At 36.8% G+C, this 22841-nt stretch overlaps 1 protein-coding gene across 1 annotated transcript; it reads left to right on the top strand.

The window, feature by feature from the left end:
- The first annotated feature begins 2971 nt into the window (after positions 1 to 2971).
- EEF1E1 (eukaryotic translation elongation factor 1 epsilon 1) lies at positions 2972 to 22091 on the top strand. The gene is made up of 4 exons (XM_081056158.1): positions 2972 to 3115; positions 5949 to 6149; positions 12445 to 12540; positions 21623 to 22091. The coding sequence occupies exons 1-4, from the start codon at positions 3029 to 3031 to the stop codon at positions 21761 to 21763; spliced, it is 525 nt and encodes a 174-aa protein (XP_080912284.1). The 5' UTR covers positions 2972 to 3028; the 3' UTR covers positions 21764 to 22091.
- The last annotated feature ends 750 nt before the right edge of the window (positions 22092 to 22841 follow it).

The following is a 22841-nucleotide window of genomic DNA, read 5'->3' as shown; positions in this document are numbered from 1 at the left end:
ATCAAGCCAATTCTCCAACTGAGTTTTGGAACCCTAGCTTTGAGATTATTTCTGCAGCCTTCCTAACATTATTGTGAATTTACTAATATTTTGCAATCTATTCCTAAATCTGCTTAAATTAATCAGAGTAGATACTCTGAGTGTATCCAAAAGCCCGCCCTGAATGATACCTGGAGTTTATACATCTCCCCTTTTTGTTGTGAGGACTGAATGATATACTTCTGCTAAAGTACTTAACACACAGTAGTGCTCACCAACTCTTAGTTTCCTTCTTGGTTCCCTGAGGAGGCAAATAATGGGTACAGATCATGCTGAAGTTTTCTGAAATACATCTGCATTTATTAAAGATATATTCATTTTCATTAGTCACTGAATGTCAAAACCCCAAATGCTTCTTTTCAGTCTACTAGACTCAGAAAGCAAAAGGAATAAGCTTTACATGCAAGATTGACTATATAAGTGGCCTAGGGCAAAACGAAAATGTAGGACCACTTGTTTAAAAAAATTGTGAAGGGTTGTAAGTTGGCAACAGCAGAGCATTAAACCAACTATAGGGTCCTTCTGAGCATTTCTAGATGAAGCACTTCTGATCCTCTTTCTCCTCAGTTGGTATTCACAGTAGAGAGTATGACAGGGACCTCTAGACCCCTCTCTTTATGTTCAAAACAAGCAAACCATTATATTTATACACAACAGTTGGCCACAACAAAAGGCCCTTCCAGCCAACAATATGAAAACTGCATTAGCAGTGCAGCTACATTGCAAAATTACAATTACAAAATTACATCAGTAATACCAAAACACAGGGGATGCCAAAAAAATGTATACACATGACTTATATTCATCTTTTATCATCGGTATATATTGAGTATTGCAATTTTAATAGTTTTTTTCCTTTCTAAAAACCTGTACACATTTTTGGCACCCTCTGTATATGTCCACTTTAAGGCAAAAGTATACAAAAAGCATGTTCACTTTAACACAAAAGGTGAAATTCATGTTGTTAGATACTGAAAGACAGACTGTCAGTGCCAAAAGAGAATATCTAATCCAAACCTATTGCATTATACTTGGGGAAACTGAGTCCCAATAGGGTTAATTGCAGTGACACAACTAGTTTCAGCTGAATAGATACTAGAACCTCTGGCTCCTGGAATCCAGTTTAAATTTGCCTCTTTTTTATGTGATACCACCTCTTTTCCTTGTCATCTCAGAAGTGCTGCAGTGGCCAAATTTCTTTCCCAGTCATGAACATAAACAACAAAAGTAAGAATACAAGAGAAGAAAAAGAAATCCAGGGTTAAAAACCTTAAGGACTTGAAGGAAAAAAGTTTAAAACTACATTAAAACAAACAAACTTTATTTTTTAATTATAAAATCTATCTGTAATCATTCAAATCAAAGAGGATAAATTAAAAAGTGATATTGATATTCCACCTATTTATTCAATCTCCCTTCCCAACAGTTATCACTTTTTTCATTTGGGTGACTATCCACTCAGATATTTTATACTGAAACTCAAATCCCAATTCAGGTCATTTAAATCAAGCCTTAATTTCAAATATAGTACCCACTGGAATTAGTTAACTGTGAAATTTTTTTTAAATGTCTTATTACAAGCAAATAGTGTGCCTACACACTGAAAATAGACATGTGAATTCTCTCAGAGGACTGAACTTTTTAGAAGTAATGAAACAGTTATTCAATTCTCTGTATATGGAAAGCAAACAAATAATTAATGCACCATCCACTTTTACTAGAATTTCTAGGAAATTCTAGGAAACTAGAATTTCCTTTGTATTTTGTTTATGTTGATTTGGCCAAATTCTCTTTTCCTTGCCTTTACTTCTGCTGCCAGTGTGAATTCATTAAGTATTTTGGGAGAGGGAAGGTGTCACACAGTGAAAGCATTGCCCACTAAACTTCCATATTTCTGATTTAATGATGAATTACTTTGTAGTATTTCTTTTCCATTTCTCAGACTAATACACATTTGGTTTGTTCATTCCTTAATGTGGAAATTCTTTTTCAGAAATCTTTTGGAAATATTCAAGGCTTCAACACATACTACCCATTTTCTACTTTGAAGATATAAAAATACAGCAACTTAGGGGGGAAATGTTATGTACACTGCTTATTTCTATAGCAAAAGATACATAAATCATACCACTACTTTATCTTTCTTCTATTGCTAATAGAGATCCTGAAAACTATTAATGGCTACTTTTCTTGGACTATAAGAATTACTTAATACTAATCAACATACCCAGTGGTCTTTCAGTAATCTTTAAATTTATATTCTACTGCTACTATTGAGCTGTAGATTTATAGAAGAAAAATTGGTTTTCCCATTTTACCGTTAATACAGTTAAAATCTCCATGAATAACGCTATATGTTGAAAACTCCCAATACCGTGTTTCTCCAAAAATAAGACCTAGTCGGACTATCAGCTGTAATGTGTTTTTTTGAGCAAAAATTAATATAACACCCGATCTATAACGTAACATAACAATATAATACCAGGTCTTATATTAATTTTTGCTCCAAAAGATGCATTAGAACTGATGGCCCAGCGAGGTCTTATTTTCAGGGAAACACTGTAGATTGTGAACTCTTTGCTATTCAATTCAATCATTCAAATTCCTGAGCCAAACTAAGGTAAATTTCAGTTCCAAATATATATAAAAAGTCTCAGCATGTCAGTTAACTCTGGCAGCCAGGCCAGCACCTTGCGGTTTAGAAGTTGGCAGATTCGGCCTACTGCAGCAACCAAAGCCTGACTCTGCCAGGAAGTCCTCCAGAGCTCCAGGAGGGATGACGTGCCCCATCACCTTTCCACCTGCCTCACATTACGCCCCTTCCCCTCCCTTCCTTTGGCCCCGCCTCCTGCGCGCGGCGCGCATTCCACGCCCCTCTCCGTTCAGCCAATAGGCAGAGGCGTTTGTGGGCGTGGTTACATCCCTCTCCTCCAATGCAGGAGATCTTTGCTGTCTCGGTTCCGCCCCTGCGGGGAGGTGAGGCCGCAAGATGGCGGCAGTCGCAGAGTTGACGTTGCTGGAGAAGTCCCTGGGGCTGAATAAAGGGAACAAATACAACACTCAGGGCGAGCGCCAGGTAAGGAGCGGAGGTGGCGTGGAGGGAAAAAGGGGAGTGGGGCCTGCTGAGCCCAGGTAGGACGGACCGACCGGCAGGGGCAGACGGAGTGAGAATGCGGCCCTTCATCTCCCCACGTGTCTGCGCCGCGCGGCGGGCTGGTGCCCCTGGGTCTCTTCATGCAGCCCTAGCTCTGGGGAAGAGGAGGGCGAACCTGCTCCCGACGGGCTCGGCCTTCTGGTAAATTCTCGTCATTCTATTCGGGAAAGCGAGGATGTTCTCAGAGCCCAGAGATGACCAACCTGGAAGCCCCGCGTTTGAATTCAATGACAGCAGTTAGTTATAAACATTACCTTTCGTTCGGTGCTAGCCAGCTACCCCAGAGAGCTGACAGAATGCCGGTAGTGCAGGGTGGGCCTGCGGAATGCAGCGGGCATAGTTTCAAAGGCTGGCGCGCGCCCTCCCCTCTGGAATCTTGCTTTTTTAGCTGGGTGGACAGACGTTGCAGCTATTTTCATTACCATGCTGCAAAGTGCTACATTGAAGCAGACGGTTTAGAGTACACAGTGGATCTTAGCCCCATCTGGAAGATTCAGGGAAGACTTTTCTGGGGCCTTGTGATACCAATTCCGTGTGCAACGTGCGGAGGTCAAGTTAAATTGTGTGGGATTGACCGGTATAAGGACCCAGATTTCTCAAAGACTTTTGTGTTTTATAAAGATCCCTGTTTGTGGTGGAGGAAATATATTAGAGGGAGAGAATGACTGTAGGAAGACAACTGCGGCTGTACAGTGATGTGTTGCCTAGTGATGTGGGTACCTTCTGGAAAATGCATGGTGAGGCAGTTTTGTCTTTGTGAGAACAGAGTGCACTTGCATAAACCTCGATGGCGTAGCCGACACACACCTAGGCTACATGGTACAGACACCCTGTTGCTCCTAGGCTACAAGTCTATACAGTATTGTTACTGTACTGAATACTGTAGGCAATTGTAGCACAATGGTATTTGTCTCTAAAGATAGAAAAGGCCCAGTAAAAATGTGGTATAAAAGGCAAAAAATGGCACACCTGTGCAGGGCGCTTACCGTGAATGGAGCCTGCAGGACTGGAAGTTGCTCTGGGTGAGTCAGAGTGAGTGGGGAGTGAGTGTGAAGGCTGGGACGTGACAGCGCACTGCGGTAGACCTTATAAACACTGCACACTTAGGCCACACTACATTTATTTAAATTTTTTTTCTTCAATACTAAATTAACCATAGCATACTGTAAACTTTTACAACTTTAAACTTTTAAAAAACGTTTTGACTTTTATTAAAAACACACATTGTGTAGCTGTACAAAAATATTTTTCCCTTATTCTATTTTTTCAATTTTTAAAAGTTTTTATATTTTTTACTTTTTAAACTTTTTTGTTAAAAACTAAGACACACACGAGCCCAGGCCTACACAGGGTCAAGATCATCAATAGCACACTGTCTCCACGTCCACACCTTGTCCCACTGGAAGGTCTTCAGGGACAATGACACACAGGGAGCTGTCTCCTATGATGACACTGACTTCTGGAACACCTCCTGAAGGACCTGCCTGAGGCTCTCCTTGAGGAGGTGTCACTCTTTTCGGAAAAGTGTCCATGGTGGTTTGCTTGGTTTCATTCTTTCATAAACGATTTACTTGTAAGCAGATAATGTACCATAAACATCCCTCTATTAATGACAGCTATAATTGCACTAGGGAGAAGAATTATTAGGTTGGTGCAAAAGTAATTGTGGTTTTTGCAGTTGTTTTTAACCTTTTAAACCGCAATTACTTTTGCACCAACCAAACAGTTACTTTAACTTGCAGGAGGTAACCTTGGACTCAAGCCATAAAATGTTAATCTCCCCATATACTTCAGAGTCCTGTTGACCTAGATGTAAGTATGAAAGTACCCTGAAACCTGTAAATCACTAGACAAGTATACGATACTCTTTCATGGCTAAAAAGAACAGCAGTCTTCCCAAGGATATATTCTTTTTTGTTTGGCATAGGTCATTTAGATTGTATAGCTGTTATTTATAACGATCAGTCTCCCTGTTAGATGGTGGTTTCCATTTTCTTTTAAATTTCTCAATGTTTCATTTAGTTACACATCAAGAACATTTAAATTAATTAGCAATTTATTCTGATCTGGCCTTTGTATTGCCATTACAATAGGGGAAACATAAAAAGTAGGATTATTTTTCAGGTGATTACCTGAAGCCCAGACTTTATTATCAGTAGCCCTACTTATATTTTGGAATATTTTTAAAAATACAAAATATTGGCTGAAATGACTGCAAAGTTGATGACTATGCAGTCCGTGGCAACAAGTCCCCATCACTATCTGCACCTCGTTAACGAGATAGCTAATAGTATTAGGTCACATGCCACTAAAACCAGCCTAGGTTCCATTTAGTGGTCCCAACTAGATCATCATGAAATCTGTTAACTGTAACTTTCTTACTTTTGTTATTACAGAAGTTGGGTTTATTTAAGCACGTTCTCCTTGCTAATGTAGGGTATGGGTAAACGACTGCATTATTATTAGGATTTTAATTTTCTCTTTTTATAAATTATATAGAAACATTATTCTGATTTCTACAATGTTATTACCATTTTCATCATCAAGCATCTATTATCAAATGTAAATTATATAACTGGTAGTTTCCTGACTTTCATTTATGTAATTTAGTATGTGATTTAGTAATTTAGATTAAAATCTTAGAGATTGGAAAAAACAGTTCAGGGATTTAGCAATTACTTAGAACTTAGAGTCGCGATGGTATTTGTCTTTATAATTTACTCAGAAAAAAAATCTTACTTTTTTCCTTCTCAAGATTCCAGTTCTTCAAACAAACAATGGTCCAAATCTAATAGGATTGACGACTATCGCAGCTCATCTAGTCAAGCAAGCCAACAAAGAATATTTGCTTGGAAGCACTGCAGAAGAAAAAGCAATAGTTCAACAGTGGTTAGAATACAGAGTAACTCGAGTAGATGGACACACCAATAAAGATGATATCCGCATTCTGTTGAAGGTACGGTGACTTCTCTTTATAGGCTGAAATGCATGAACTATTGATACAGGGCTCTCTCTTCTCTGAGAGATTCAATAGCTGAAATTATTGGCCTTGTTTCTTTTTGCCTCAGGTTACTTTGTACCTGTTGTTACCTTTGCCTGGAGCAGACTCTGCCAACCCTCCCCCTGCAGATCTCATCTCTGATACTCCTTCCTCAGATTTGTCCTTGACTACTCTCTCAAACAGATGCGGTTCCTAGTTCTGTATGCTTTTCCTTCATAACACAGCACCCTGTGCTTTTCCTTCATAATACTCATCATAGTCAATAATTACAACTGTGTATGACATTTTTTTTAAGTGATAGCTTAATATTTATTCTCCCACTCGGCAGTCCTGATTCCCTGAGCAATAAAGTACTTTCTCAGAGATATTAATAAGAGGTAATCAGAATCTGTGTAGATTGTAATTTGAAAAAAACTGTCAGATTGATCTGAGAAAGCCCACATTTCCCTCCCTTTAGACTTACTGCTTTAGGATTTGTATTTTCTTTCCAAAGAAATAAAATTGGATTAAAAGAATCTATTGTTATAAAATACAAACTTAATATGGCTTCAGAGTCACCAAGAATGAAAAACATCCCAAATAAAATTATTTTTAATTATTTTTATAAAAATAAAGCAAAAATCTTTTTAAATTTTATAAAAGCTTAAAATTTAAAGGAACCTTAGAGATCATCTAGACAATCATATATCATTACAGGAACCCCTTCTGTTTCCTAATTTTATTCCCATTATCATATAAATTGGTAATATAAGTTGTGTAAGAAGATCTTATAATAGTGAAAGTTTTTCATTTATCACTCTGGGGGAAATGGTTTAAACTATATTCTTGATAGATTTCATCAAGAGAACTGGTAGAAAATAAATCTCAGGGCTTGTTCCTTTATAGGTCTGTCATGCTGACCATTCTTAATATTCTTACTGACCCTCCCTTCTGCCCCCTCCTATTTTCAGCAGCATTTCCAGAGGGAAGCAAGCATGTCTTCTCTCTAAGTGAATGTGAGATTTCAGGCAAGTAAAAATAAATATAACTGTCTCATACAGTTTTCCGAAAGAAAGGATAGTAATAAAGTACTTAATTCTGAAAGATAGGAACAAGATTTCATTTAATTGGGTTTCTAAGTTCAAAAGTTACATTCATAGATACGGTATTAGGGAGCATAGAAGTAATTGCACCAAAAGGTTGTATCTGGAATAGGTAAATATCTGAAATTTCAATAAGGACAGTCTGACTGGAACTATTACCATTTTTGAAATGTATGAGGAGCTGGGTGATTTGGGCTGTGGCCCTTGCTCTGTCATTCGCTCATCTATACCTACAACAATGTGTCAGATACAGTTCTAGGAGCTAGTGATACAGTGACCCATCAGACGTAGTCGCTGCCTTTATAGAACTCTTACCATTCGGGTAGACAATGTATGGATAATGGACTGCAGTGTGATTTTTGGCCATCTGAGCACTGATGAGAAAGGGTTGTTTTCTGTTTCACTTTAATTTTTGCTGTTTTATGATAGCATTTTTATTTTAAAGGCAATAAATATTTATCAGACAAATTTAGGAAATATAAATAAGCAAATAAAAGAAATTTCAAACATTTGTAGTTCCACCATCAAGAGACCTGTTAATAATACTTATGTTCAGTCATCAAATATTTATTGAACCCCTTTTGTGTTCTTTCCATGCTTTTTCTTTTCAGATATAGGTGTGTGTGTTTAATTTTTAAAATGGGCAGTTACTGAACACTGTTTTATTTTGTTCACTGACAATGTCTTGTGAACATCTTTTCATGGCCATAAATATTCACTTATACTGTCTTTTTTTAATTAAAATTTATTGGGTTTATTGGGGTGACAATGGTCAACAAAACTACATAGGTTTCTGTAATACATCATCTATATATTGCATTTTGTGTTCATCACCCAGAGTCAGTTCTCCTTCCATCACTGTATATTTGACCCCCTTTACCTTCTTCCACCATCTTCCCTCCCCCTTACCCTCTGTTAACCACTAAACTGTTGTCTGTGTCTATGAGTTTTTGTTTCTTTAGTTGTTTATCTTGTTCCTTTGTTATATTATCTTTTTGATAACTTATTAGTATTTCATCATATAGTTGTACAAGAACATAGTCTATCTCCACGTAGTTACTCTTAGATTGTTGCTAAATATTTTATCACATTCCCTGTTGTTTCCTTAGGCTAAATGCCTACAGGGGAAATTGCTGGGCCAAAATTATGTACATTTTTGAGGCTATGTTGCTCTTATGCCCTCCAGAAAAGTGTATTATTATAGTTTGGTGGTGTATAGAGTGGCCTCTAACACAAAACCCTTGCTGACATGGGTGTTACCCTTTTGTTCCTTCACCTCCCCAATTTCATTCCCAAAACAAATGAACCAAAAAGTGATTTGTTTACTTTGTGTTTTTCTTCTGAAAATTATTAACGCTATGGCATTTTTCCCATAATTCTTAGGACCATTTTCATTGTTTAAAAAATTTGCTTATACACATTCTTGGCCCATTCAGACTGGGCTACTTAACATTTTATTACTTATTTTTAAAACTCTTGCTATTAGGATTTTGTGAAAGGGTTTAATTCTTTATCCTACAAAGGGTTTAATTCTTTATCCTACAAAGTTCCATTTCAGTGCTAAAACTATGATTCTAAGTTTAAATGGCTCTTAAGTAAAGTAATACGTACTTTTAAAAAGCAGGCATTGCAAAATGCTAACATTTGTTGAATCTAGATGGAGGAATGTAGTTGTTTGTTATATTGCGTTTCCAAATTGTTAGTTAGGAAGAAAAACAAAAATCAGGTGGAACTCTAGGGGGAAATATTTGTTAAAGTTTGGCAATCGCATCAGAAAGACTTGTTTAAAAAAAAGGAAATGACCATCAGAAATTAGTATTACTAATGAGAAAAACTATTACCTAATCATAGTTTTTTGTTTGGTTATAAGACTGTAACCTTCAGAGTCTGTATAACTAAAATATAGATTCTACTTTAAGAATATATACACTATGCAAAGCAGTGATAAATTGTTATTTTAGAACTTTAAAATGGTTCTTAAAATTAAATGAACTTTATTTTTATTCTTATACTTTATCAAATTTGTTTCATTTGAAAACATTTGAAGAGAAACCATCTTCATTCAACAAATTACTGCAGAAATTTAAGTGATAACTCCTAGTACACCAATATACATATTTTACCCTTCCTACCCAAATTTTATTTTGGTTCTTCTGAATTTGTCTCACTTATGCCACATTCTTTTATGCCCTCATCTATACCAGTACTAGTAGTCCGCATTCGTATTTATATACCATTTTGAAAATTACTGTCTTAAATGTGGGCAAATTAAGAGAGATTAAATTCAATTCAGTGAACATTTACTGGTTACTGAATTCCTGTGTACGAGGCATTAGGAGAGTAATTTGAGAAAACAAAAAGTTCTCTTTCTAGTTTAAGGAATTTTTCCAGAATAAATGCTATTGACTACTGGGCAGTGTTTTATAACTAGTCTTTAGAGGGGCCTGTGAGAATATCTGTTAATACTTCCTATAACCTATTTATAAATCTTTCTCTAAAAGTTATATGAATCTTTTGTCTTACTTAATTTGAATGTAATTCAACAGAAATTCCTGTGCTGTTAAATTATATGTTGATTTTGAGAGGAATCAAAAGTATTCATATATTTTTAATCTAGATTTCTTTTTTCCTTTTCTCAGGAAACTGATTTATTCATTCTGGTCTGTCAGACAATACTTCAAATTTATATTAGGACCTTTTAATATTTTTATGTCATTTTTTAACGTGTACTTTTTTTCCTTCAAAAGTGCCTACTGGCTGTTTAGGGAGCTCAGTGCTTATTAGTTTTTTTTTAATGATTTCAAATGAATTCTTTTTCGTATATACTTAAATTAACATTTAAGTATATTTAAAAATTGATGGTAATTGTCTGGAGAACAAATGACAGAGAGCTTTTTGTAGATTTAGATGGTGTTTAAAACTGGAGTTTTTAGCGTATGGAAAAACTAGATATCCAATTGCAGAAGAATGAAGTTGGACTCTTAGCTTACGTGATATATAAAAATTAACTCTAACTCACCCAATTCATACTAACAGGATTCTGACTTAAAAAAAAATAATAACTCAAAAGTCCTAAACATAAGTACCTAAAACTATAAAACTCTTAGAAGAAAACATAGGGAAAAATATACATCATTTGCTTTGACAGCGATTTCTTGGGTATGATATCAAAAGCATAGATAACAAAAGTAAAAATAGAAATTTTGGACTACATAAAAATTTAAAACTGCTGTTCATCAACAGACTCAAGCAGCAGAGTGAAGAGGCAGCCCATGGAATGGGAGAAAACATTTGCAAATCATCTAACCTGTGATAAAAGGTTAATCTCCAGAATATATAAAGAACTCCTAAAATTCAACGACAGAAACACTAAGAACCCAATTTAAAAAATGAACAAAAGGCTTGAGTAGACATTCCTCTAGAGAAGACATACAAAACTAACAAGCATATGAAAACATTCTCAACATTACTAATCATTACGGAAATGTAAATCAAAACCACAATGAGCTATATCACCTCACATCCATCAGGATGGCTATACCAAAAAAACAGAAAATAACAAAAGTTGGGGAGGGTTTTCAGAAATTAGAAATCTTGTGCATTGTTGGTGAGAATGTAAAATAGTATAGCTGCTATGAAAAACAGTATGATGATTCCTCAAAAGTTTAAAGAGAGAATTACCAGAAGATCCAATAATTCCACTTTTGATATATATCCGAAAGTATTCAGACTGGGCCTCAAACAGATATTAGTACAGCCATATTCATAGCAATATTGTTCACAAGAACTGGGAGATGGAAACAACTCAAGTGTCCATTGACGGATGAATGGATAGAATGTGGTCTGTACATATGTACAATGGAATATTATTCAGCCTTAAAAAGGAAGAAAATTCTGACACATACTACAACATGGATAAACCTTGAGAATATTGTGCTAAGTGAAATAAGCTAGTTACAAAAAGACAAATACTCTATGAGTCCACTTACATGCAGTATCTAAAGTAGTCAGATTCATAGAAATAGCAGAATGGCAGTTGCCGGGGCCTGGAGTGGGGGAAATGGGGAGTTGTTTAGTAGGTATAGAGTTTTAATTTTGCAGGATGAAAAATCTGAAGATTGGTTGTACAATAGTGTGAATGCCTTTAACAGTTACAGAATTATACACTTAAAATGGTTTAAGATGGTAAATTTTATGTTACACATATTTTACTGCAATTAAAATATTTAAGTATACATATATAAAAAATGAAACACCCCACTAAGTTATAATTCTCTTAAGAGATAGAAATTGTTGAGGAGCTGTCTATATTTTAATGGAAAAAGTATAGGAGGTCTGACAATTAAGTTCGCGAACTCATCCTAGAAAAAGTGCTACATACCTCATCACTGAATATCACTATGGATACCTTTGAAGTACTCCCCTTGGGAAGCTATGCACCAACGCCAGCGCCTAGTCCACCCTTCAAAGCAATTTTGGAACTCTTTTTCTGGAATGACCGTCAGAGCTATCGCATTACCCTTGATGTCCTGAATGTCATCAAAATGTCTTCCTTTTAATATTTCCTTTCTCTTCGGGTAAAGAAATAAGTCATTGGGCGCCAGATCAGGTGAGTAGGGAAGGTGTTCCAATACAGTTATTTGTTTCCTGGCTAAAAACGCCCTCGCAGACAGTGCCATGAATTATTGATGAAAAGTTCAGGTCGTTTTCGTCTAACTTTTTCACGCAGCCTTTTCAGCACTTCCAAATAATAAACTTGGTTAACTATTTGTCCAGTTGGTACAAATTCATAATGAATAATCCTTCTGATACCAAAAACAGGTTAGCAACATCATTGCAACAAGTTCACAAACTTAATTGTCAGACCTCCTATCTACCATCATGGTTTTACAAAATGTTCCTCCAAAGATAAAAGTTGAAAGTCTGAAATGATCACTTTGAATAGCATTTCTAATGTTTTGTTATTTCTTTAAAATAAGACTAACAATATTTACCTTATTTAAAAATGAGATGATTAATATGATTTGTGATTTTGAATGAATCTGAATCTATTTAATGTCAAAGATTAAATTTGTTAAATGTCAGTACTCTAAATATTTTAAGTCAAATGATACGGTAATTAACTTTATTATTACTGTTTTTTAAATATTTTATTTGTTTTTTTCTAGGATCTTAATTCATATCTTGAAGATAAAGTCTACCTTACAGGATATAACTTCACCTTAGCAGATATCTTATTATACTATGGACTTCATCGTTTTATAGTGAGTATTTGAGTAGTTATTGGCATTTTTTCTGTAATGTTCAGGTGATGATTTTTTTGTATTGATTTCAATTTAAGTCAATTTTCAGTTTAGCAAATAAAAATGAAAGCAATAATTTTTATACAAGGTACCTTATGTAAATATTCTTTCTATGTACCCATGAAGCATAGTAGCTTCTTGTTCCTTGATTTGCTTGATTCCTGTTCTTGCTTCTGCTCTTCTTTGCAGCTACTTCTCTTGCCACCCTTTGGACTTAATGGTTGTCATCACCTGTCACCCCGCGGTCACCATTTCACTCCACCTCTACATGTACCCCATCTTCTGTGTGACCTCTTACCCTTAGAGCTTAATCTCTTACTCCCTAATGCCATCCTTATCTGAGGTAACTGGATTCCTTCCCTTTCTCCTTACCTGTATACTTTCTTCCCCCATCCATCCCTTTTTGTGTAACTCTGACTACATCCTCTTATGATAGCATTTTCAGCTTCTTTGTTCTACTGTACATTCACCACCCTTTCCCTATAAATCCCCAACTGTTGTTCAGTCCAAATAAATGCCTTCAATCTTATATCCAGGCTGAGAGCTCGGTTGGAGTAATTAGAAAACTACTGATTAGTACCACTGTGAATTTATACTGTCCAATTTCAGACTACCACTGTGAATTTATACTGTCCAATTTCAGACAGTTAGGACATTCCTCAAGCCCCACCCTTCTACCACCACCTTTATCTTCAGTCCTTATTAAAGAGTCTTCCTCCCTTATTCAACTTAAAAATGGAGGCCATAGTTTAAATACGCTCATCTTCTACGTCTTCCTACATGCGCGTCCTTATCCATCTTGTCTCCTGCTTCTGGCTTCAGAAAACATCACCTTGTTTTTCTCCTAGGCTAATCTGTTCATCTGGCCTCTTACCTCAACTCCTCCTCCACTTCCTGCCCCCTTTCTGGATCTTGTCCCACATTTCATATCCTTTCTCATATCTTAAAAATATTTCCCTCTGTCTGGTCATCCTCTCTACTTTAAATAGTTTCCCATCTTAAATTTGTTTACAATTGTATGGCACTCACTATGTTCCATAGGCACTGTTCTATACACTTTATAAATGTTACCTCATTTAATGTTTATAACAGCCTTGTGAGATGGGTACAATTATCCCCATTTTACAGATGAAATAACCGAAGCGTAGAGGTCAAATGTCCTCTTTGAGACCACCCAAATAAGTGGCAAAAGCAGGTCTGGAAACTCTAACCCAAGTTGGGTTAGAGTTTGTACTGTCTTAGGTATCTACCTAAAACTTCCTGCCAATGAAACCGGAGGCCAGACGAGTTCGGGGCTCATGCTGCCTGCGCTGCTCAGCCAATAGACCGACACAGTAGCTGGGTCATAGAATAAGGGTTTGTTGCTAGAGCACCGGTGGTCAGAGGAGGCAGGAGGGATACACCTCCAAAACCTGCCTGAACGTTCTCAGACCGGCTTGGGGTTTTTAAGGGAAAATCTGGGCCTTCCTCCAGAGGCTATATGATGGCTTCAGGGATCTGCATGGAGCCTTCTCTCTGACAACGTTTTGTGGTGGAGTCAGCAACCCAGGAACAATGGGAGTAGCCTGGAAAGAATGCTAGACCTTTGAGATTGTGGTCAGTAAGCCTAAGGGTATTAATCTTAAATTTCAAGGTAATTTTCTAAAACTGGGAACTGGGAGGGATAGGGGACATTCCCAGCTCAAGCCGCAGAGGGATGATCGATTGTTAAGCTCTAGGTAGGTCTAGGAAAGGCGCGCGCCTCTACTATGGGGGTGCCAACTGGGCCCTGTTTCACCAACACCTGTGTTCTCCCTGTGGAAAAAAAGAACTCATACATTTTTCTGTATTCTTCACCTAATGCATCCAGTCAGTCACGTCTTGCCATTTCCACCTCATGGATCCTCACACATGTGTCTCTTCCTGGGGTCCTCGATGAAACTGCGTACTTCCAGAATTCATTATCTTTTGTCTGCTATTACAATGGCCTCCTCCCATCAGTCTCATCTCTTTCAGTCCATCTTTATTGCCACTGAGCGGTTTTTCTCCTGAATGTGTCTGTTTATTTCTCAAAATAATTAAGTAGCTCCTCAGTCCCTGGGGTGGAAGACCCTTCTTCATGTGCCCCTGCCTCATCTCCATCATTCTCCCGCATGCCTCTCTCTCATCCATGACACGCCCTGGAGTCTCCTCAGCCTTTGCTTTTTCTGCTCAGTGTCCTTGCACTGTTCTCCTCTTTGCTTCTTGGCCCAGCCCTTATCTTCCCCTCCAAATTAATTTGTATTTCTTCAAGTGTCACTCAGTTCCGCCACCAATTTCTGGGTGAAGCCTTCTCAGGCTCCTAAAGCATATTCATATGCTCTTTACTCCATTTTTTCTTGTACCTCAATACACCACCTCAGTTGTGGCTTGTTTCATTTTGCACTGTAATTCTTCTTGAAAATTTTCTCTTTTAAATTATAAACTGTTTGAGTCAGAGATTGTAACACCCTTCTGTCTGACATAATTCCTGACACATAAATATACTCTGCCCTCCTGTCCATGCACGCTGAACAATATAGTTCACATATTTCTTATGTTTTTCAGAGTTTTATGTGTACTTTCTCATTGTACTTCATAACTCTGGAGAAGGTTAAGACTAGTGGTATTGTCCTCCTATTACAGAGAAGGAAACTAATGCTTAAGAACATCAAATACTTTAAGCAAAGACACAGAGCTCAGGTTTTGGAGGGGCTGAGACAAACTCCGTCTTCTGACTCGTGTCATAATGTGGGGAACCCTTCATAATCAAAAATGCCGTCGTAATGTATGATACTTGTTCTTCGTTCCCCACTCCATCTCTTAATTCCTCAATTTGGATTTCTATCCCTTATTAAGCATTATTTCTCTAAGATCCCTAAGTGATTGTGTTAAATTCTATAACATTATAGTAATGGCCTAGGATGAGCCATAATTCAGCATGGTACTATTATTACAAGTTTACTTAGAGTTTACTATATTTGCCCATTATACTGTACTTGGGGGACATAAAAGATGTATAAAACTCTATTTTCAAGTAACTTTTGATTTCATTGAAGGGATAAGTCTGTTTTACATGAAAACAATTAGTGAATAAGAAAAAATGACATCTAGTGCTAATTTCTGGTCAAAATATTATGGGATCAATTAAAGAGGCATATGGAGTAAAGTAGAATGTAGAATCGTGAAATTGTCAGAAAAATACCTGTTGAATTTGAATGGTGTCATGCAGGGTGTCATGCAGGGTCTCTGCTCCCGCTCCCCACATAAGAACGCAGGATATGGTGAGGCCAAAAGGAACACCCACGGAGCCATAGATAGAGAAGTCATATCCCTATATTCTCGCTGGCGGCTGGGCGAGACACATGAAGTAGGAGCCACACGTTCCGCAATCCGCCGTCCACTTCCCTGCCTGCCAACCCGCCAACCAACCAGTGCAGTCACGGCAGTTATATCGGTAGCCAGTTGGCCAACCAGCTACAGCCAATGGCCAACCACCACCTGGAAACTGCTCTTTGGGACTCTGTCCCCACAAATGGCTTTGGCTAGCGAAGGGAATTTTTATTGTTTTAGAAAGCTATGATAAGTTAAACTATAAATATTGCTTGTAAGTAGGATGACCATGACATCATCCAAAACAACAGTTTTGTCAGTGAAAGAAAGGATATTAATAATTACACTGGTACATCAGGAATAAAGTGGGACGAATGTTCCCCGTACTTAAAAGGAATAAGACTCAATTTTTAGCAAAATAAGGAGATTTAGGAAAGGATCATATCAATCCCTTTCTCTTTATACGTCAATATAATTAAATCTAAAGTAATCTTGTTTAAATGTGAAGACGGTTTAAGTAGAGCTGAAATACTTTGATCATACCAGTCTCTTTTTATTCTATTCTATATTCAAAATATTTTCATAGCTTTTTGAGCTTAGAATGGTAGCGTAGCACAACTTACCTCATTTAGAAATGCAGAAAGCCTCCAAGGTAAAGAATGTTTGCTACTAAGGCATCTAACTTTCTCCTGGTGGCGCACCCACCCAGGAGTCTTTCAGCTGGGGGAGTGTGTAACTTGATTTGAATGAGAATGTGGTGCTGAGAACATGGCTACCTATAGAGGGGAACAAAAATGATACTTACCTAAAAACCTCAACACACTTGGTGACATTTAAAAAATATATTTAAATGCGGCATTACTTGATGTTAGAGACGTGTCCTCTGGAATCCTGTGTGATGCCTGTCAGCAGACTCATGAAGGCCCGTCAGGACCTGCGCGAGGCCTGGCTTCGTCTAGTGTCAAGCTGCCATTAAGAAGGAAAGCATTTCTCCCACCTAATTTTTTTTTTTAAGATGATAATGAAGTGCAACTCTTGCAAACCAAGTGTGCATTTACATTTTTCTCTCTTCTGGCTTATGCGTGTCATGCAGTAAGGACAGGAAATACTCTGAGAAGGAGGGCGCTTGTGTGGAATTTCTTTGCCAGCTGAGTGAACAAGGTCATAATTCCATAATGCAAAATATTCATAGCACCAGCTACAAAGATGTTTAATTATGAGTGTAGGTGCCTTCCAGGGTATTTAGTTTTCAGGCAGGTTAAGAATATTTCATTCAACGCTGCATGTTAAAACTAGGGTTACGTGACAATATTTAATGATCTGTACCTATTTATAGTTCCTATTTTGGAATCTATATCTTGATATGTAGTGACTAGGATATTATGATTAGGGTTTAAGCTTATCTTTTTCAAAATATAATTGAGTGGAAAATACGTAAGTCACTCTGTTAACCATCCTTTGGGGTTCATAAAATGAGTTCATAACCAAGGCACGTCTCCCACCCTGGTCCAAGAGCAGGCAGAGTACATTGGAGAAATAAACACCTTCTCAAGGAACAGGCCTCGGACTAAAACCTTACTGTGACAGAATTGCACTGTGGTGTTAAATGACATCCCTGTTGAGTTAGGTGTAAATATATCCAGATGAGAAAAAAATGATTACTGGGTATGAAATTCAGGCAGAGGAGGTAATGAAGTTCAGACTTGCTACCTGCTCATATTCATCAGACGGTTTCTTGTGCTTTGTTTGCTTTGGCGGTATATTTATTTTTGCTCTCATTCCTTCATTTATTTGTTCATGTTATTAAATACTTAGTATGTGATCAGTACAGTGTACAAAACAGCAGTCAGGGAACCCTCAAGTCATCAAATAATCCCACTGTATTTTGTTTCAGTGTGAGCCCAGTTTTAGTTGTGGCTGAGTTACTCTAATTATAAGACCTGGTCTGTCTTAATTCCCTTTGAGGAATATTACGTTGTTCTTCCTTTGTTAAACTGCCAGTTAGTGTGGCTGTTTATTATCACACTGGTGACTCATTGCTTTCTTAGAGTGATTTCACTAGTCGATAGCATTGCCTATGAACAGACTGTTACTCAAGATTATTAAAATCCTTTGTGACGTTATGTGCTGCTTGAGCATAAGATTGTTATCAACTGAAATCCCCTTGTTTTGAAGTTCAGAGCGCCAGTGGAGGCATGACGTTCTTTTAGAAAGAAAGGAAAAGAAATAGCTTCAGAGCAGCCCAGGTCGCTGGCCATAAAGCATCCCAAGGGCAGCATGGTGCCAGTTGGAAAGGTGGCAGACCAGCATTGTACCCTGATCTGGAATGGGTCCCTTCAAGTGTTTCTCATATGTCTTCATGGAAAATTAGTGACTAAGAATATTATCTGTTTGGCTTTAAAGTTCAAACTAGTTATAGAGTGCCAGTAGAAATAGAAAGGAATGATGAAGTGGAAGGAGCCAAGCATGACTGTAGACACTCTGGCTTATAGACCAATATGAAGCAGGAAGTGGCAGCCAGAACAATTGCATTGTGTTTCCTGTTGTAAAAAAGGGGCGGGGGGTGTGGGGGAGGAGCAAACTAATGGCCTAGAAAGGGATGATGGAAAACCAATGTTATAAGTGAAATAGTCGATGGGGATCCCATCCAAAAAGTTCTCAAATAAGTTTGGTGGGGAGAAAATCTGTTGTTTGTTTGTTTACAGTAAGTTCAGAAATACAATGTCTACCAAAAAAGTAGTAGGGGTAATAAATCAAGGTCAGCCATAGTTTTCTCAGACTCAAGGGGCAAGTTCCAAAGTTTAAACTAAAAGGAGGTTAAGTGGTAACTTGATAGTTTTGGAAAAGCTCTGTGTATTTCTAGCAACGGTTTCTGAGGGGAAATGAAATTTATATTCTCAACAGATCTAGTTAAAAATTATTAGAATAAATTGGGAACTATTAGACAAATCTTTAGAAGGTCTTGGAACAAAAATTATTTTGTACTGCGAGTCTGTCATAATTTTACGCTAGAGACTCTAAACGTGAAATTTTTAAGTTGGAGAATATTAATTTTTCTATGTGTTGTATTTTGTCATTATTTTAAATAATAGGCCTGGTAGCAGCTTATGCTATTCCTCTGTAATAGCAAACTGTTCTAAAATGTAATTAGTAAACATTAATTGCCATTTTTACCCTGTTTCAAACTCTGAGTGAGCAACTTGAACATAGATCAGATAAGCATTAGCACTTTATTGTTTGGAAATGCTTTCTTCTCAGTGCATTTTAATTCATTCTGAAAAATGAAAAACAACATCTCACAAAATGGCTGAGTGGAGACTTTTTGAAAGCAGGAGTTCTGGAAGAGACTAAATTGCAGTAAAGTGGTCGGATTTGAATGATCATGTATTTCAGCCGCTGACATGAAATCAAGTTGTAGTAAAAGTTGTTTTTCTGTTTGCTTTACTATCAGTAAAGCTGTTTGCCTTAGTTGATTTTGAATTTCATATATTTATTTAAGAGAACTCACCTCCATTTCCTGTTAGATTTGCAATGTTTACTGCTGATTGAACTTTTAAAAAAATCTTATATTTTCTTTTGAAATCAGTGATGAAGTTCACATATGGTAAAGATTTAGAAAAAGAACCAAAAGAGAGCTCTTTTACAAAATGTGTTTTACCTTTTGAAATACAGACTGTTACTTAGTTTATTCCACAGTGGTTGCTGTGGGTCAGCATACCAGACAGAAATAATGTAATTCTTTACCTGGGAAACCATGAAAAAGACATTCTTGAGGACTTTTTTATAACAAATGTGTTAATTTTTTATCTCCATGCCAGGGACTAACTGTATTGTAGGTAAAACGTAAATAGTAACATATGTCTGATAAGTAGACACAACTTTACACCCCATTAAATAAAATAGGTATATTTTTATAATATGCTGTAGCAGCTCGTACTCCTATGTGGGACTTAAACCTGAAACTTAAATTTCTATGTTAACAGAAGCAGTGAGACTCACTGCCAATAAATTAAGTAAACTGGGCCAACAGAGGTAGACATTTGAGACCACCAAAGACGATTTTAAAAGGTCAGATATTAATAAAATAGTATCCTAATACAATAAAGGCAAAGAGGAGGCAGGATAACTTATATCAGTTCTTCTTTTTAAATTGCCTCCTAGTAAATGGAAAATGGAAATGTGAGTTCACGTAGACATTTATTGAGAAAATACTACCGTGTTTCTCTGAAAATAAGACCTAGCCAGACCATGAGTTTTAATGCGTCTTTTGGAGCAAAAATTAATATAAGACCCTGTCTTATTTTACTATAATATAAGATCGGGTCTTATATAATATAATATACTATATATAGGTATAATGTACCCAGGTATAGTATAATATAATATAATATAATATAATATAGGATCTTCTATTAATTTTTGCTCCAAAAGACACATTAGGGCTGACTGTCTGGCTAGGTGTTATTTTCGGGGAAACATGGCATGTGTCTACCTTTTCATTTCATTAATATTATTTTGTATTCTGTAATAATCACTGCATGTAGAGTGATTTGTCCTTCAGCTTTGTTGACCCAGTAACTTAGCAGAGTATTTATTTGCGTGCAGCCACCAGGATAGATGTGCTAAATTCTGAGCAGTCGCAGGCCATCCCACTGTAAGTGCCTTCCAACCTGCAAATTGCTAATGGGTTTCTGCTAATGGGTTGGAATGCAGGAAGGTGACTGAGGTGTTTCTCTTTGTGTAAACATTCCTGTCAGTTTTATGGAGAGTTACAATATCTGTTAAATAAATGTTGAATTAACACCAGGAGAAGGAACTACACTGTTCTTACATGGGTCACAGCTGTGAGTTACTGCTCCGCTGGCTTTCTCTTTACTTGACAGCTCTCCATGATTCCAGTCCAAGATTCATCTTAGAGAAAAGTCTGTAAGTCTCCTACTTTGGATTTTGAGCCCAGTGAAATGATTGGCACCAACTGTTTTTATTGCATCGTTCTCTAACCAAATTTCTGGGTATTCTTGTAACTTGTTAGTAAATTCTGTGAACTGCTACCTCCACTGAAGACAGAGTTCAGCTTTGTTGCAAACAGAATTTAGAAGGTCTGTTGTTCATCTGAGGCATCTGCCACTGGAAATAGCCCTTCCTTCTTACATTAAGAACAATCACTTAAAATTAAACGGGTCATTGTCTTCTTGAGTAAAGTCTTTCCCCAGAATTTCATAGAAAGGAAGCAGTAGTCCACACACCAGCTATCTACCTATCTCTCTATGGATGTACATATATATGTTTATATAGTATTCCCTAGTTCAGTATGTTAGATGTCAGTAAACCTTTCGTTTTTTAGGTTTGCTAAAAAATATTGGAGAAAGAACCATGTCTTAGTCTTTTGGAAGCTATTCTCTTCCTTTCTCCTATTTTCCTTTCCAGTAGGGTAAAAACAAACTCTTTGGGCCTCCAGATCCGGGGTTAATGTAAAATTGGCATTTTTTTTTTAAACTTGAGATTTCCCTAGATAGGACATCTGGTTTTGAACTGAACATAAAAGCATTAAACAAATGGATAGCTCTTCGAAGTGGCTGAGATTTTTCGCTCATATCTGAATATGTTGGCTTTGGGAAGTATTATTTTCCCCATTTCTGTCTCCTACTCAGATGATATTGATAGTTGTGCTTATGTAATGTCTGTGTTGTATGTGTTTTTAATCTCTACTTAGGTTGACCTGACAGTTCAAGAAAAGGAGAAATATCTTAATGTCTCTCGCTGGTTTTGTCACATTCAGCATCACCCAGGCGTCAGGCAGCACCTGGCTAGTGTTGTCTTCCTCAAGAACAGACTCTATCCTAATTCCCACTAGAAGTACCCATGCCGCACGGAAGAGCAATTTAAAATATTTTAACTGGAAAGTATACTCTGGACCAGAGGACTAACGTAAATTGATAAGCAGCCATTCTCTATTTGCTGAAATTGATAGAAGTTTTTAAGTATAAGCTTGTGTCTGAATGTTTTGTTCTTTAGTTGAAATTTTGCAATTTTTAATGTAAAAATTCAACTGCTGTCAAAACTTGAGATAAGATCATCCAGTTATAAATTACCTTGTTTTGTAGATGAAAGTTATTTTAATAAAAGTTGCAAATCAATGGCCTAACTTAAAATAAAATAAAAATAGTCCTTTTCATGGTTAACTCATTTGGCTATGTATTGACCGTTCTTTCATAGTTTAAAATTCATTTCCCCATTACAGATATTTATAGTAATTTATTAAGATCATAATGTGCCAAGGATACCGAAAGGGAAGACAGATGGATTTGTTTTCAAATATTTATGTAAACCAGTAAATGTGGTTGAAAAAATCTTTTTCGTTTGTTTCTTTCTTTCCTGTAGTCAGTATTCATTGAGGTGAAACTAACTGTTGAACTGCCCTAAAGTGAACTAGAATAAGATACATTCTCTTGAGTTAGTGGTTTTTTTTGTTGTTGTTGGGTTAATTGGAATATGCAGTAGCTGAAAAAAAGATGGGGAATTCCTGCTAGCCCACTAATTTTAGACTTGATAAGGACTAGATTTTTCTAAATTAAAAGCCAACTCTCATAGAAAGACTGCTGTTGAAGCACTATGTAAAGAACAAAGACATTTGATTAACAATTCTCTACAATTTATAACTCTTACTGTCTAAGTAAATAAGCAATCAACTACTGAGAGCTAAAGAGCTTCTATTTCCAAATAATAAGAAAAATATGTGTTGGACTCCTGGACTGCAGGAGGAGTTTTCAAGAGCTTTACGGTTTAACTCTGTTTAATTTTTTGGTGCTGATGCTTAAATCTAATTACTAGTATATGATTCAGAGGTCAAGTGGAAAGAGCAGAGACTTGGGAAATAGACAGCCCTTTGGTTGAGTCCTGCTTTTATCACTTACTAGCTGTATGACAGTAAG

Source organism: Rhinolophus hipposideros (assembly GCF_964194185.1).
Source record: "Rhinolophus hipposideros genome assembly, chromosome: 8".
NCBI lineage: Eukaryota > Metazoa > Chordata > Mammalia > Chiroptera > Rhinolophidae > Rhinolophus > Rhinolophus hipposideros.
Note: the sequence above shows the minus strand (reverse complement) of the source record. Positions and strands in the feature narration are given on the sequence as shown.

What these genes read in the sequence shown, in the direction of transcription:
- EEF1E1 (XM_081056158.1), top strand. Translation starts at nt 3,029, where the DNA reads ATGGCGGCAGTCGCAGAGTTGACGTTGCTGGAGAAGTCCCTGGGGCTG. An exon ending in ACACTCAGGGCGAGCGCCAG is followed by an intron (nt 3,116 to 5,948) that starts GTAAGGAGCGGA and finishes TTCCTTCTCAAG; the next exon opens with ATTCCAGTTCTTCAAACAAA. An exon ending in ATGGACTTCATCGTTTTATA is followed by an intron (nt 12,541 to 21,622) that starts GTGAGTATTTGA and finishes ATCTCTACTTAG; the next exon opens with GTTGACCTGACAGTTCAAGA.